General features: G+C 66.2%; 2 protein-coding genes and 1 pseudogene across 5 annotated transcripts; all 3 read left to right on the top strand.

Moving 5' to 3' along the window:
- Window positions 1-320: 320 nt before the first annotated feature.
- SNRPA (small nuclear ribonucleoprotein polypeptide A) lies at window positions 321-3,890 on the top strand. Of its 3 annotated transcripts, none has more exons than XM_077840518.1 (7): window positions 321-449; window positions 1,239-1,339; window positions 1,655-1,827; window positions 1,925-2,101; window positions 2,363-2,536; window positions 2,974-3,062; window positions 3,263-3,890. In XM_077840518.1, exons 2-7 carry the CDS (start codon window positions 1,267-1,269, stop codon window positions 3,420-3,422), a joined length of 846 nt encoding a protein of 281 aa, XP_077696644.1. In that variant the 5' UTR covers window positions 321-449; window positions 1,239-1,266; the 3' UTR covers window positions 3,423-3,890. The 3 variants fall into 3 exon arrangements, with proteins under 3 accessions (XP_077696644.1, XP_077696645.1, XP_077696646.1); XM_077840520.1 differs by lacking the exon at window positions 321-449 and adding an exon at window positions 686-760; XM_077840519.1 differs by lacking the exon at window positions 321-449 and having other exon boundaries at window positions 650-1,339.
- Window positions 3,891-4,009: 119 nt separating this feature from the next.
- On the top strand, window positions 4,010-7,070 carry MIA (MIA SH3 domain containing). The gene is made up of 4 exons (XM_077840521.1): window positions 4,010-5,614; window positions 5,851-5,984; window positions 6,383-6,493; window positions 6,861-7,070. Exons 1-4 carry the CDS (start codon window positions 5,491-5,493, stop codon window positions 6,882-6,884), a joined length of 393 nt encoding a protein of 130 aa, XP_077696647.1. The 5' UTR covers window positions 4,010-5,490; the 3' UTR covers window positions 6,885-7,070.
- A 2,006-nt stretch (window positions 7,071-9,076) lies between these two features.
- Window positions 9,077-12,456, top strand: LOC144278804 (rho-related GTP-binding protein RhoV-like; annotated as a pseudogene). Its single transcript, XR_013348632.1, has 3 exons — window positions 9,077-9,412; window positions 10,156-10,214; window positions 10,659-12,456. The product of XR_013348632.1 is annotated as a rho-related GTP-binding protein RhoV-like (transcript).
- Window positions 12,457-14,993: the final 2,537 nt, after the last annotated feature.

Below are 14,993 nucleotides of genomic sequence, written 5' to 3' on the forward strand. Positions count from 1 at the left end.
TCTGGTCAAGTGATCGGATACCAGCCACCCGCTACCCGCCTCTCTGCCCCCCGTTGCGGGTCGCGTGACAAAGGCCGCCAATCAAATGTGGTAACGGCGGTTACTGACAGCTGCTCTCAGCCACTGGCCGGCTCTTGTGAGGAAGGCGGGAACTGCCGAGCGGAACACCCAATCCGAATGCGAATTGCCCTAGGGGGCGGGACAAAGACAGAGCACCGCCTTCTGATTGGTCGTTTTAGAAGCCGTGACACAGCTTTGATTGGCCTCCCGGGCACGAGGCCGTAGCCCTTTCATTGGCCGGGGAAGGCGAGACGCCCTTTGGTAGGCTCATGAGGCCGAGGCTGCTTCGTCGAGAGTGGCTCGCGCGGCCAGGGGGCGTGGTCGTTTCTCTCGGCGCGCTCTTGTGGCGGCGGGCGGCGCTGGGAGGCCTGGGCCTGCGGACTCCATCGGTGAGGGTCTGCGGCGGGGCGGCGCCATCGGGCCGCGGGGCCGGGGGGGATCGGGCCGGGCGGCCGGGCCCGCCCTGTGTGACCCACTATGGCCGGGGTCTGGGCGGCGGGGCCGGGCCGCAGCGACCTGGGCCTTCTGGGGGGCGGGGCTTATCGGGCCCCGCCCCCCGGAGCCCCACATCCGGGTCTTACGGGGGGTGGTGGTTGCAGGGCTGCAGCTTTTATTCCCCCCTCCCAGCGGCGTGAGCGGGGCCTGGGGCACCGTCAGCGCTCTCCTGGGGGTGGGGAGGGGGCCTGTTCTCTGCCCCCCGGTGTGTGGGGGGGTCTTTGTTGGGGGGGCCCCCGTGGGGAGGCGCTGTGGCCAGGCCTGGCGCCCGTGGCAGGACTTGGCGGCACTGGCAGCTGCCGGGAACCAGGCTGGTGGGCTCCCCTGGTGCTGCGTTGTGGGGGGTCCGTGCCCTAGACCCCAGGCTGTGGGGCCCCCCCATTAAAGTCTTGGCCCCAGACCCTCGTCACAGCCTGCCTCTGCTGAGCATGGCGCCGGCGGCCTCGGTTCTGCTGGCGCCTGGGCCCACTCCTCCTGCAGGCGCTGTGGGGTGGGCGTAACCCCTGCGCCTGGACGAGCCTGGAGCGCGTGGGGTCGCTGCCTCCCGCCCCTCGTGCTCGTCTCTCCCTGGCCCTCGCCCCGGAAGCGCGCGCTGGGGGTCGTGCGGCCGCTGCGGCACTGGGAGCCTCGCAGCCGGTGGCGCCGTTGCACGGTCGCCTCGCTTTACCGTCTCTTCTCCTTAGACCCCGCCGTTGCGAAGGGCCGACGAGGATGGCCGTCCCGGAAACCCGCCCCAATCACACCATCTACATCAACAACCTCAATGAGAAGATCAAGAAGGATGGTGAGCCAGCTCCCAGGGGAGGGAGCTCTTGTCTGCAGCTGGCGGCTGGGCTGAGGGGCTAGCGCCAGAGCCCAGCGCTTTGGGGGGGGCCGGGTGGGGTGTCTGGAGGACCCGCTCTCCCTGCCCCGCTCCTGCTCTCCTCTTGCTGTCTGGCTGAGGAGGACTGGGTGCTGTGGGCTCCCTCTCTCTGACGTGGGGGGTGAGAGCCTCTGTCCGAGGCCACAGGAGTCGCCCGGTCTGCGTCCAGCTCCTCGTCGCGGCAGAGCTCCATCCCCGTCTGATCTGTGTGGCTAATGCTCCGGTTCTCTCCCCTAGAGCTGAAGAAATCCCTCTACGCCATCTTCTCCCAGTTCGGCCAGATCCTGGATATCCTGGTGTCTCGGAGCCTCAAGATGCGGGGTCAAGCCTTCGTCATCTTCAAGGAAATCAGCAGCGCCACCAACGCCTTAAGGTCCATGCAGGGGTTCCCCTTCTACGACAAGCCGATGGTAAGTGCCGCCCTGGGCCGGGGGCGGCCGTCTGGCAGGTGCTGTGGGAACTGCCTGGTCGGCCAGGCTCCCCCTGACAAGCTCTCTCCGCCCCCAGAGGATCCAGTACGCCAAGTCGGACTCCGACATCATCTCGAAAATGAAAGGCACCTACGTGGAGCGCGACCGCAAGCGGGAGAAGAGGAAGCCTAAAGGCCCGGAGACGCCAGTGGTCAAGAAACAAATGCCTGGGGCCGCTGCTCCGGTGGCAGGCGCAGTGCAAGGAGCCGTCCCTGTGAGTAACGTGAGCCGCGCCTCTGACGGACGCTGCCCCAGGGCAGTGGCCGGTTGGCAGCCGGCACGAGGGGCGTGGGGCAGCCAGCATGGTCTGTCCCGGGCTGCTCTCGGGAGTCGGGCTGGGTCTGCTGGCTGGCTTCTGTGACTGCCAGGCTTCTGTGGCCAGTGGTGGACTCTGGTGTGAATGCCAGGACTGTGCCCAGGCAGCCCTGCCCCAGGATCTTGCTGTGAAGCTGGGCGTTCGCTCTCTCTCCCATAGGGGATGCCGCCAATGAACCAGGCCCCTCGCATGATGCACCACATGGCAGGCCAGCCTCCATACATGCCCCCTCCGGGTATGATCCCCCCACCCGGTATGACTCCAGGAGGAATCGCGCCAGGGGCCATGCCCCCTCAGCAGATGATGCCTGGCCAGATGCCGCCTACCCAGCCGGTGAGTACGACAGAGCTTGGCCTGGCTCCTGCTCCTTTCCGGCAGCAATGGCCATGTCACATCGGACTCAGTGGTGTGGGGCAAACCTCCGGCTGGGGTTGGGGGTAACAGGCCCTTTCCCCTTCAAGGTACTGACTCCAATGCCTAGCGGAAGAGAACTCGCAGGCTTGTGTGGGACCCCTCAGGGAGGGGTAAGTCGTCCCCACTGGCTTGTTGCTCACCTCAGCCGGGAAGCCAGAGATGCTGAGTCCCGGGGGACTCCTGTGCATGGAAAGCGGGGGGCCCTTGCCCTGGCAGGGGGAGGGTGGCCTTGCCTGGGCACCGCCCCTGCTGTGTGCGTCTGGCTGGAGCCACCCTGCACAGTTCTTGGCCCTCCCCTCCGGGTGCCGCTCGCAGCGTCGGGGCTCCCGACCTGACCCCTGCTCTCTCCCTCACAGCTCTCTGAGAACCCACCCAATCACATCCTCTTCCTCACCAACCTGCCTGAGGAGACCAACGAGCTGATGCTGTCCATGCTCTTCAATCAGTGAGTGTAGGGCCCTCTGAGGGTGCCAGGAGCGCTGAGCGGGGGGCTGATGGGCCGAAGCAGGGGGTGCCAAACCTTGGTGGAAGTGGGTGGCCCGAAGGAGGCGGGGAGCAAGGGGATTGGGAGGTCCAGGGAGCGGGGGTGGGCGCCAGAGCGATCCGGGGGCCTGTCCCCTTTAACAGCCGGATCCTGCCCCTCAGGTTCCCGGGGTTCAAGGAGGTGCGCCTGGTGCCCGGGCGGCACGACATCGCTTTCGTGGAGTTTGATAACGAGGTGCAGGCCGGAGCCGCCCGCGACGCCCTCCAGGGCTTCAAGATCACACAGAGCAACGCCATGAAGATTTCCTTTGCCAAGAAGTGAAGACCCCACCGGGGCCCAGAACTGTCCCTCAGGCCCAGAACTGCCCCTCCCCACTCCCCCCAGTTAGTGTCTGATTGAGCCAGGCCCCCCCCTGTTTTTTTACCAGTTCCCTGGAAGGTAAGTCTGTCCTCAGGGCCGGCCGGATTTCCAGCCCAAACTGCCCCCTTCCCCAGAGCCTTGTGAACTGACAGCGGGGAAGTGTCTGACTTGCGTCCCCCCCCCTGCACGCCGCGCTGCTTGGCTGCTCGGAGTGGGTAAGTGACTCTGGAGCGCCGCCAGCTGGTGATCCCCGTGTCTGCGATGAGCCTGGAGCTGGTTCGTGGCGGGATGGTTGGTACAGGGGGGTGGGGATGGGGGCGGCTAGAGGCAGCGAAAACCCTCCGGAAGCATTGTACCCAGAGTCTGCTGCTCAGACATTGCACCTGGCGCTCTCTGTCCTGTAATAAAAACTTTGTGACCTCCCTGTGACGCGGCTGGGCCGTTCCTGGATGAGTTCCTGGGGGGGGCGGGGTGAAATCGCCCGGGCGGATTCTCCACCTGGGAGTCTGATTCCCTTTACCCAGTGTCCTGAGAGGTGGCTCTGAGCCAAGCCCCCTGGCAGGGACTGGGCATTGGCGGGAGCTGACGGGAATTATTACCAACCTGGTGATCGTGAAAGTGGTAAATTCTGGCTTTACCCCACCAATATCCCAGGAGCCTTTTGGGGTGGCTTGGGTCTGGTCTGAGCAGATTGTCCCTGCCTTCTTTAACACAGAGCCTAGAGATCCCAGGATGCACTGCTGGATGGAGCATTGCATGCTGGGAAGAGGGTGCCTGGGCGGGGGAGCTGGCCTGTGCCCTGCCAGTCGTGCTCCCAGTGTGGCAGAGGGATCACTGGTGGCCGGGGTTTGACTACCGAGGTTGCCCCCAGAAGTGGCTGCCTGCCTCCCTCATTGGCTTCAGACCTAGCCTGTTCACCCCCTCACTGTCCAAGAGGAGCCCGGCAGTTGCTGGGGGTCAGACACTTCCCAGCAGCCCCCCATGAGTGAGACCCGGCCCCTGGCAGGGGTGGGTCTGATGTGTTGAGTCAGAGCATGAGCTCAGAGTACAGGAAACTGGCGGCTGGCAGGAGCTAGTACGGGTGCCACCTGGCTTGAAGGGGGATCACACCGCTGACACAGGGAGCTTCTGACCTGGGGGGGGCGTCAGGGGGCTCCCCTCCTGGCTTCCCCTCTGACACGGGGAGGGGGGGTTGGACAGTGCCCCTCACTCTCCTCTCCTTCTCTGGGATCCTGGTGGTACTGCCCCTTCTATGAGCCTCAGCTGTGGGGAGCGGGCTGGGGACAATGGGCCCAGTATGTTACCCGAGAGCCAGCCCCCTGGCCCCTGCGTGAGCAGCCGGCCCCACTTGCCCTCGCTCCCAGCTTGAGTTTGTGGCACTGGAGTGTTTAAGAAGCGGAGCGGGCGGGGGAGAGAATTTGAGCCTGGTGACTTGGCTGTGCCCCGCTGCCCAGGGATGGGTCTCTGTCTCCCCTCCTCCCGCTCTGAGTGGCCTGGCAAGTTGACACGAAGACTCCTTGTCTGTTGTGGACGTGCAGCCCCCTCTGGGGTGGACCAAAGCAGCCGCGCTACGCAGTCGGAGGTGACCAGCCCTATCCTGGGAGAGCCACGAGGCCAGAGCATGGCGGTGCCCCGGCTGGTCTCCAGGATGGGCGTCCCCGAGGACTGGGGGAGCTGGAATTGTCAGAAGGACGCAGGGGCGATGTTCTAACCAAAACCTGGTGCCTGCCGCAGCACAGTCCCCCCCTACAGCCGCGTGTGCGTCAGGGCTGCCTTGTAAGTCCCCTACAGCAGCACGGCCCCCCTTGACTCCGGGAAGGGTGCCCCCTAGTGACAGGCAAAGCTTGGCACTGCCAAGGGGGCCCCCTGCCGAATGAGCGGGCACTGCTCCATCCAGTGGGGTAGCCGCTCCGGGATCTCCGAAAAGGGCTCAGGGCGGCGACTAGAAACGCAGCCAGGGCGGGCTGGACTGGTGCCTGCCCTCCCTGTGGGGACAGTCTGAGCCTGGGGCAGCTGCATCTTTCCTACCATGGCTAACAGCCGGCTCTGGGCCCGGGCCGCTCTGCTGTGCGCCCTGCTGGGGCTGGTGCAGGGGGGCCGGCAGCTGGGCAAGCTGGCTGAGAAGAAGCTGTGTGCGGATGCCGACTGCAGCCGTAAGCGCGCGGGGGGGAGGCTGGGGCAGTGCCAAGGCTAAGGGGCTGCAGACGGGGCTGTGCCCTGGGGGGTGGCAGGCACGGGGGTTGAGGCCGTGGCGCTGGGATGGGGCAGGGCGGGGCCGTGCCCTGCTCTGGGGCTGGGGGCAGTGGTGGGGGGCTGCTGGAGGTGCAGTGTCCAGGCCCAGGGATTGACCTCTGTCTGTCGTGTGTGTGTCGTTCCCCGCCCCCCCCAGATCCAATCTCCATTGCGGTGGCCGTGCAGGATTACATCGCCCCTGACTGCCGCTTCATGACCATCCAGCGCGGGCAGGTCGTCTACGTCTTCTCCAAGCTGAAGGGCCGCGGCCGGCTGTTCTGGGGCGGCAGCGTGAGTGGCTGGAGGCGTGCGGGGGATTTCTTTGGGCGCTGGCCGGCCGGGTGGGGCAAGCGAGAGCTCAGAAACGGGCTCCCTCGGCTCCGCTGGGGCATCAGCCCCTGGTGGAGCAGGAGCCAGGGCCACGCAGAAGGCTGGGCCTGACCCCTGCTTCCCCAAATCACCAGGCCAAGCCAGTCAGCCCCCCAGCACCGGTTCCCATCTCAGCCCAGTGCCCCTCTGCAGGCTGGTGGGCTCCTGTGTGATGTCTGCTGGGGGGGCTGGTCCCTGCAGGGCTGGGGGGCTTCATGGGGTGGGGGAGTTTGCCCTGCCCAGGCTGCAGCTCTGTGGTGGAGGGCTGGTGTCGGGGGTGGCACCCCAGGCTAAGCTCCCCCCCAATCTCCTCCCCGCAGGTGCAGGGGGATTATTACGGGGAGCACCCCGCCCGCCTGGGCTTCTTCCCCAGCAGCGTGGTCCAGGAGAGCCAGTACCTGAAGCCAGGGAAGGTGGAGGTCAAAACCGATGTGAGTAGCCGAACCTGCAGCAGGTGGGCACCCAATTACTGCTGGGGGGGGCTACCCACACCATGGGGGCTGCCACCATCTGGAGACCATGGCATGCGGGGCGGCTGGCATCTTCACTCCACCCATAGGGCACTGAGCCCCTGAGATGGGGAAAGACTGCAGGGGTGGCAGATCTGGGGACAGAACCCAGGAGTCCTGGCTCCCCCAGCTCTACCCACTAGTCCCTTCTCCCCTCCCAGAGCTGCGGATAGAACCCAGGTATCCTGGCTCCTAGTCGCCGTCTCCTCTCTCCCCCCTGGTCTAGGACTCCTTCCGCTTGTCTCCCCCAGTGGCCAGTGTCTGATCTCTGCACTCTCTTCCCTTCCAGCAATGGGATTTCTCCTGCCAGTGAGTCCTGCCTTGGCCCCAGCTCCCGGCGCTCGCTTGGATCCTAGCACAGCCGTTTGGGCGCCGCAGCTCCAGTGCTGGGCCCAGGGCCTGGTGCTGAAGTGAATTTCCTTTGCTGTAGCAATAATTCCCCACCCCCCTCCCCCCGCCCCTGCTGGGAGCTCTGGTCCTGGGGCAGCTCGCTGTAGCTTCACCCTTACTGCCCCCCACCTGGGGCCAGTCCTAAATAAACTCCCATGCAGCAAACCTGCTGGCCCCCGTCTTTCTCTGGGGAGGAAGCAGGAGCAGCGGCTCTCCTAGATGGGGCGAGGTGGGGGAGTTGTTTGCAGCCTCGCCCCAGCTGCCTGGCTTCTTGCTGGCGCAGGCCAGCTGGACACCTGACTGGCTTGAAAAGGTGAGACCCTTCTGGCTCGGGGGGGCAGCACCCAGGGGTGTCCTGGGGGTGAAGGGGAGGTTTCCCCAGTGTCTAGCTAGGTGGGGGCACTTGGGAATGTTCCTGTCCCTCCTGCCCCCCCTTGGATGGGGAGGGGGGCTGCCGCAGAGCTGCTGCCGCAGAGTTGGTGCTGGCAGCGCCATCCCCCTGGAGCAGCGGGCTGGAAATAGAAATCTCATCCGTACACCCTGCCCCAGATTCTCTGCCGCCCTGCTTGTGCCACGCACCGTGGCCTTCCCCCCCATGGAGTTAGGGCCGAGGGCTCGCCGAAGGGGCTGGGCATGGCTTGGTGAGGGGCATTTCTGATCTCTGCTCCACCCAGGGAGGAGGGGTGGGGCTGTGGGACAAGTGCCAACTAGTTTTATCACCTGCCTTCTCAAAGTGAAAGCACAAGAGTGGCCCCCCAGGGGTCTGGGGGGAGGCTTTGTTACAGCTGGCAGGCTCAGCAGAGGTTGGGTCTGTAGGAGACAGGGAGGCAGGGTCCTCTCTAGCTCATGGTAGGGGGATTGCTGCAGGGGGGCATATGGGGGTCTCCCTGGGGCTGCCCTGGCGCTGGGAACAGAGGGTGTCACCCCCTGCTAATTCACTGTGGGGGTTAGCTAACGCGGTAGCCGAGGGGCCAGCACTGCAGCCCAGGGTCACTGGGACCTTTCAGGCAGCCGCTCGGGCGGCTGCCAGGAGCTCCTGCTCTGGAGCGAAAGGGGGTTATTTGCAACCTGCAGCAAAGCCGGCAGATCCCGGCTTTGGCTCTTGGCAGGTGGGCTGAGAGCAGGTTGGAGAACTGGGGGCAAAGGCGGGAGGGAGGGGCTTCCCTCTAGCTGGTACCTTTCCTCTGTCCCCTGGCTAGCGGGGCTTTGGCCGGGCGAGCGCATGGGTCTCACCTTGCAAAATCTGGAAGGCATCCAAAAAACGGGGATGGGTGGGGTGCAGATTTATGGTGTGTATGACGATAGCACCAAGGAACTTGACCAGCAGCCAGGGTCCTGGGTGCTGCATGGATCCCACCCCAAAATCAGCATCCTGTTGTCCCAGCTGCCCTGACCCAGACCAGAGCCCTGTTGGGCTGGATGCTGAGCCCTACCCCCCGTCTCCGGTTTTCGAGCTCTCTGGCGGCTGATTGCCAGGGGGGTTTGTGGGAACTGCAGGGCCGCGGCTCCCATAAGCAGCTCTCTGAAGCCAGGGCCCTGCCTGGAGCCCTTTTGACCTGGCCCTGGGATTGCCCTGGCACCGTGTCCTGTTTCCAAACACAGGTGACGCGCTCTGCACACGCACCCGGCTTCTTCCTGTTTTTGCTCCTGGTGGAGGGGGGAGACGTGAAGCCCCCCCAGATGTGCTGCGGTGTCCAAAACACCCGGGGGGGCAGACTCGCGGCAGAGAGGGACCGTTCTCTATTAATGCACAACAGGGTGGTGGGTGTGTTGGGCTGGGCAGCATTGACAAATGGTCACACCCAGCGGAGGGGCAGGCCCCAGACCCTGGAGGGAGGGGGTGGGAGTAGTGGGGCTCAGGCCCCAGCCCTGTGGGGGAGGGGTGGGAAGTAGCGGGGCTCAGGCCGAGCCCCCACCAGGTCCCCTGTGTCCAGCAAGGGCCTAGCTCAGCTGGGGTCCCTGGAGCCGCTGGGCAGGGGGAGCTGGATTCCCAAGCTCTGGGCAAGGACCCCCCCCCACCTTAGCCCATCTCCCCTCCCCCCCTTCTTTTGCCCCACCTCCTCCAGCATGCAGGGCGTGTCCCCCGCTTAGTCCCCGCCCCTTGGGGGCGGGGCGATGGAGATGAGCCGGGGTATAAACCCCCGCGCGGGGCAGCGCGCCGCGGCTTGGAGCGCAGGGCGCACCGGGGCGCAGCCGGCTTTGGCGACTCCACGCGGCTCCCCCCCTTTGCCCTCCCCGCCAGGCGCCCGGGCCGGACCATGGCCCCCCAGGAGCTGCTGCCCGAGTACCCGCCTGCGCCCCCGGTGCCCCCGCACCGGCCCCCGCCCCGGCTGGAGCTGCAATGCGTCCTGCTGGGGGACGGCGCCGTGGGCAAGACCAGCCTGGCGGTGAGCTACAGCGCCAACGGGTACCCGGCCCGCTACGTGCCCACGGCGCTGGACCGCTTCTCGGGTAGGTCCCGCGGGGGGGCCCTTCTCCGGCCCCCCCTCCGCCCGGCCTCTCCGGCCGCGACCCCGCTTCTAGCCCCCGGGGACCTGCCGAGGGGTTTCCCACCGCCTGGAGCGCACGGTCCTTCCCCCGTCCCCTCGGTGCTCTGCCCGCCCCACTGCCCAGAATGGGACCCCCCCCCCCGGGCTCCTGGGTTCTGTCCCAGCTCTGGGAGGGGAGTGGGGGCTGGTGGTTAGAGCAGGGGGGCTGGAAGCCAGGACTCCTGGGTTCTCTCCCCAGCTCTGGGAGGGGAGCGGGGGCTGGTGGTTAGAGCAGGGGGGGCTGGAAGCCAGGACTCCTGGGTTCTCTCTCCAGTTCTGGGAGGGGAGTGGGGGCTGGTGGTTAGAGCAGGGGGGTCTGGAAGCCAGGACTCCTGGGTTCTCTCCCCAGCTCTGGGAGGGGAGTGGGGGCTGGTGGTTAGAGCAGGGGGGGCTGGAAGCCAGGACTCCTGGGTTCTCTCCCCAGCTCTGGGAGGGGAGCGGGGGCTGGTGGTTAGAGCAGGGGGGGCTGGAAGCCGGGACTCCTGGGTTCTATCCCAGCACCGGGGGGACGGGGTAGCGGTTAGAGCAACGGAGGTGGGTTCTCTCCCAGCTTTGCCACTGACCTGTTTTTGAGAAGCGTAAGGTCCCTGGGGCTGGAGGGGGGGTGGTTGTTGGTGGTCCACGGAGCGTCTGGCTCCAGGGGTAACGGGTCTCTTCCCCTTGCAGCTGTGGTGCAGGTGGACAGCGCCCCTGTGAGGCTGCATCTCTGTGATACGGCGGGGCAGGTAAGGGCCCAGCTGGGAGCTCCCTTTAACCCATTCCCAGCAGCTGGTCAACCCCCGGCACGTCTGAGCAGGTCAGCTCGGGGGGTGCTGGGGAAGTGACGAACCTGCCCTGCTCCCCCTCTGTGGCTCTCTGCCAGCCTCCAGCCCCCTGCGCACCGGGGTTCTGTCCCTGCTCTGGGTGGGGAGTGGGGGCTACTGGTGAGAGCAGGGGGGCTGGGAGCCAGGACTCCTGGGTTCTATTCCTGGCTCAGGGACAGGGCAGGGGGGCTGGGACCCAGGAGGCCTGAGTTCTATTTCCAGATCCACCTCTGACTCCATGTGTGGCCTTGAGGAAGTTGGTTCTCTCCCTGGGCCCCAGCCCACACATCAGGGACACCAGGGTGGGGGCTGGATGGGTCCGTGGGGCTGGCTGAAGGCACTCACTCCCTCCCCTCCCCCCCCCAGGACGAGTTTGACACGCTGCGGCGGCTTTGTTACCCCAAGGCGGACGTCTTCCTCCTCTGCTTCAGCGTGGTGGCCCCCACCTCCTTCCAGAACGTGGGGGAGAAGTGGGTGCCGGAGCTGTGCCGGCTCCACCCCACTGCCCCCCTGCTGCTGGTGGGCACCCAGTGCGACCTGCGCCAGGACGTCCAGGTGCTCATCCAGCTGGCCCGGCGCCGGGAAAAGCCGGTAGCCGAGCCGGTGGCCCGGGCGCTGGCCCAGAAAGTGGGGGCCGTGGGCTACGTGGAGTGCTCGGCGCTGACCCAGCAGAACCTCAAGGAGGTGTTCGACACGGCCATCCTTGCGGGGCTGCGGCATGCCGAGGCCCGGGGCCGGCGGGCGCGGAGCACGGCCAGCAAGGTGCGGGCGCTCTCCAAGGCCTGGTGGAAGAAGTACGTCTGTGTGCGGTAGCCGGTGCTCTCCCCCGGGCCACCCTCCCGCTGAGAACAGGCAACTCGATCCAGGCGTGGATTCAAGAGCCTCCAGGCTGCTGCTGAACTGGGTGTTTGCTGGCGGGATGGAGACGGCCCCATGCCATGCGGGTGGCTGTGCCGGGCTCCAGACGCCCCCACCCCGCTCCATGTGGGTTGTGCTCCTGGGCTGCCGATCTGCATGGCCCCCCCAATCCGGGGCAGTGTTCTGGCTCCACAAAGGCCCGCAGGGTCCGAATTCAAAGCAGGGGCTGGTTCCCTGCTGTGGGGGGAGCCAGAATCTCATCCCTCAAGCTGCCCCCTTGTAGGACAGTCTGTCTTGGGGAGCCCTGGGGCTTTGACCCCTGCCTGGGCCAGGGGTGGGGGAGAATCCCTCCCAGCACAGCCCCTTTTGCAGAGGATTTTGGTTTGCACGGGGCAGGGAGTGAACCACTGCAGGAGGGTCGCCCCACTGGACTGGGGAGACGCAGAACCCCCTCAACTGCCCTGGTCCGGTCCCACAGCTGGGTTTAAATCCTTCCCCCTTGCTGGGCACTTTGTGGAGGGGAATGGCCGGGGCACGGGGGGTGCAATGCACCGTGGCCGCCCTGCCCGTATTGTGGGGGGCTCAGCCGGGCCCTCCCTCCCCGCAGCGGCCTCTCCAGCCAGGACCCTGGCTCGGGTCAGCTGCAGCCATGGACCAGAGCTTCCCGTGTGTGCAGCAGGCTGAGGGGCCGTCTCTGGGGGTCTGCGCCCGCTCCGGGACCCTCCCCTGCCCGCTGCTATCTTTGCACTAGTATAAAAACATCCCTGGCCGAAAGGGGGTTTTCCCCAGGGTCCCCTCCCACCCCATGGCACGGGGACCCCAGGAGAAATCCCCCTTTTGCCCCCTCCTGAGGCCTTAACCCCTTCTGTGCCAGCCATGTCCTTGGGTGTCCTGTGCCCTCCCACTGGGAGCAGGGTGGGGGGCTGTGAGCTGTATGGGGGGACTGGCTTCAGGCAGCCGGCAAAGGGCAAATGGGTGATTTTATCCCCTTCAGGCGGTGCAGGAACCTGGCTTCCCTGTGTGGAGGGAGAGCTGAGATCTATTTTCCCCCCCTCCGGCAGCAGCATGGTCCCCCCAGTTGGCTGGGGGGGGCAGGGGTGTGCTGCTGAACTGCCCCTCGTCCCCATAACTGCCCCTAGCTCTGCCCCAGGGCTGCTGGTTTCTGATCCCAGTTGGGGGTGGGTGTCAGCTGCTGTTGTGATAACCCTGGGCAAAGCCAGGGGTCGGTCTGTCTGTCCGTCCATCCGTCTGTTCTTTCTTTTTTAAAAATGTCTTGACCCAATAAAGTTTCTTTCCCCGTTGCAAACTCTGGGGGAGCTCCCACGGGAGCTGCTGTGTGGGGGGAGCCGAGCGCTGGGGGGGGTCGATCAGGGCTTTGAACGGGGGATTACGGTACAGTCTGCAAGGGCCCCTCCCCCCTGACCTGAGCCTAGTGTCCCCGTGACACTGGGCACTGCCCAGACCCAGGGAGATCTCAGCACCCCCGTCACACCGGGCGCTGCCCAGACCCCGACTGAGATCAGGGCCCACTCGTGCAACATTTGGCAAAGATGCCCAGGGAGCTCCCCGCTGCAGACCTCAGGGACTGGGCCAAGCTGGCCCTGCCAGCCTGGATTAGAGCTGGAAGTTGACCCCCGCCACCCGCCCTGAGTCCCAGCCCTGCTGGCGGAAGGGACCCCCCGGCTCTAGCTGGGCACCCTGGGCAGAGGGCTGCTCGTGCCCTGGGCTGGGGAACCACTGGTGCCCTATGCGGTGTGGGTGCTGGCCCGAAGAGCTGGGGGGACCAGGGCTCTCTGCACCACCTGCTGCCCCTCCCTTGGGGAAGGCCCCTTGGGGCGTCCCTGCGGGTGAGAGCCGGCAGGTCCCTGATAACCAGCCGCCCGTGTTTTCCCAGGGTGGGTGACCGGTTAGACCAGGAAGGGAGGGCAGCGCCCCGGGGTGGGGGGTGGGGAAGCAGCTCTTGTGCTCCAGGGTGGGAAGGAGCCAGTGACTTCAGGGCCAGGAAGGGAGAGAACCCAGGAGTCCTGGCTCCCCCTCTCCCCGTCTCACCACTGCCAGATGCCTCTCTCAGTTCACTTCTGTTCCTTTGAGCCCGTAGCCAGGGGGACCCGGGGCCTAGTGCCGGGCTGAGCAGGACCAGCCGGCGGGTGCCAGTCTGCCGAGGTTCCCTGATGGGGAGAGACTGAGCTCTGTATCGGGGCTCCAGGGGACCATGACTGTCACTCCACACCTAGTGCCGGCAGCCCCTTGGGGAGGAGGGCCGGGAATAGTGGTTAGAGCAGGGGGCTGGGAGCCAGGACTCCTGGGTTCCTTCTGTTCGAGCTCTGGAGGGGGGGGTCCACTGGTTAGAGCGGGGGGCTGGGAGCCAGCACTCCTGGGTTCTGCCCCAGCTCTGGGAGCGGGGTGGGGTACACAGTGCAGGGCAGAGGCTGCCCCCTGGGGGTGGGGAGGGGATGTTGGTCACGTTCCTGTTGCTGCCCTTCCCCTGCTGTGGTCCCTGCTTGAAGCTGGTGGCTGCAGCTGGCTCTTATCAGCGGCTCCCGCCCTGCCATAAAGCTCAGGAGGGGAGCAGACCCGACAGCACCAGAGCCTGGACAAAGGGCGCTGGGGCCTCTTCTGCCCCAAGGACGGGGCGTGGGGCTGCACTTTGCCTGACGTGCCCCACCTCAGAGCTGGCTGCATCCCTCTGCCAGGGCCGCTTCAGACCCTGGAAGTGGGGGAGAGAGACCGTGCAGCGGCTGAGGTCTCTGGGGGGCCTGCTGGGGATTCATGGCAGTCGGGGGCATGTGGGGGGGGGGAGAAATCAGAAATCTGCCCCATCTCTGCCCCCTTGCTCAGCACCCCCCTCCCCCACCCCATGGCTGTCGGGCCTGGGCGGACTTTCCTGGAACCCGGACGATTTGATTCCTCTGGGCAAACCCCACTTCCCTTGCGGAAAACAGGAATCTGGGATGCGGCGCTGGAAAACCCCGCCTGACGGGAACCCGGCCGGCTAGGGGGGCAGCTGGGTTAGGGGCCGGGATCTCAATGGAGCAGGGCCAGCAGCCCCTAGCCAGGGATCTGGCCCCAGACCCTTAACCAACAGCATCAACTGTGGGAAAAGCCCAGGACCTGGCTCCCACCCTCCCTGGTTCTAACCACTAGACCCCACTCCCCTCCCAGTGCACGGGAGAGAACCCAGGAGTCCTGGCTCCCAGCCCCCCAGCTCTAACCACTAGACCCCACTCCTCTCCCAGAGCTGGGAGAGAACCCAGGAGTCCTGGCTCCCAGATCCCACTGCTCTAACTATCAGACAACTTGGATGCCCCCTGGTTTTTATTTCCTGGGCTGGAGAGAGGCGGTATGGGGGTTTGGTGGGGGTGCTGGGAGCCTCCAGTTCTTCATCCCCATTAACCGCCCCCCCCGACCTGAGCCCCCCCCAGCAGCTGTTCCAGGAACTGGCTGGCAGAGGTGGGGTTGCCCCACGGGCACGGGGAGGGCGTGTTCGCTTGGCAGGTACAGGGAGTCCATGGTACAGCCGCCCGCTGACTTGCCGCGCCCAGCCGGCCTGCGTCCCCCCCGCCCTGGGTCAGGGCTTGCTGGGGCCTGTGGATGCGAGCACAGGGCTCTGGGGCGCGTCTCAGCGCTGTGCCCACGCAGTGCCGGGGGGGCAGCGAGGGGCAGCGGGGAAACAGGATGCCTGGGTCCAATCCCGGCTCTGGGAGGAGTGGGGCCCAGTGGTTAGAGTGGGGAGGAGGGGTCTGGGCAGCAGGACTCCTGGGTTCCGTCCCTGGCTCTGGGAAGAGTGGGGTCTTGTGGGTTAGAGCTGGCGGGGCTGGGAGCCAGGACTCCTGGGTTCTCTCC

Source organism: Eretmochelys imbricata, chromosome 23 (assembly GCF_965152235.1).
Source record: "Eretmochelys imbricata isolate rEreImb1 chromosome 23, rEreImb1.hap1, whole genome shotgun sequence".
Taxonomy (NCBI): domain Eukaryota; kingdom Metazoa; phylum Chordata; order Testudines; family Cheloniidae; genus Eretmochelys; species Eretmochelys imbricata.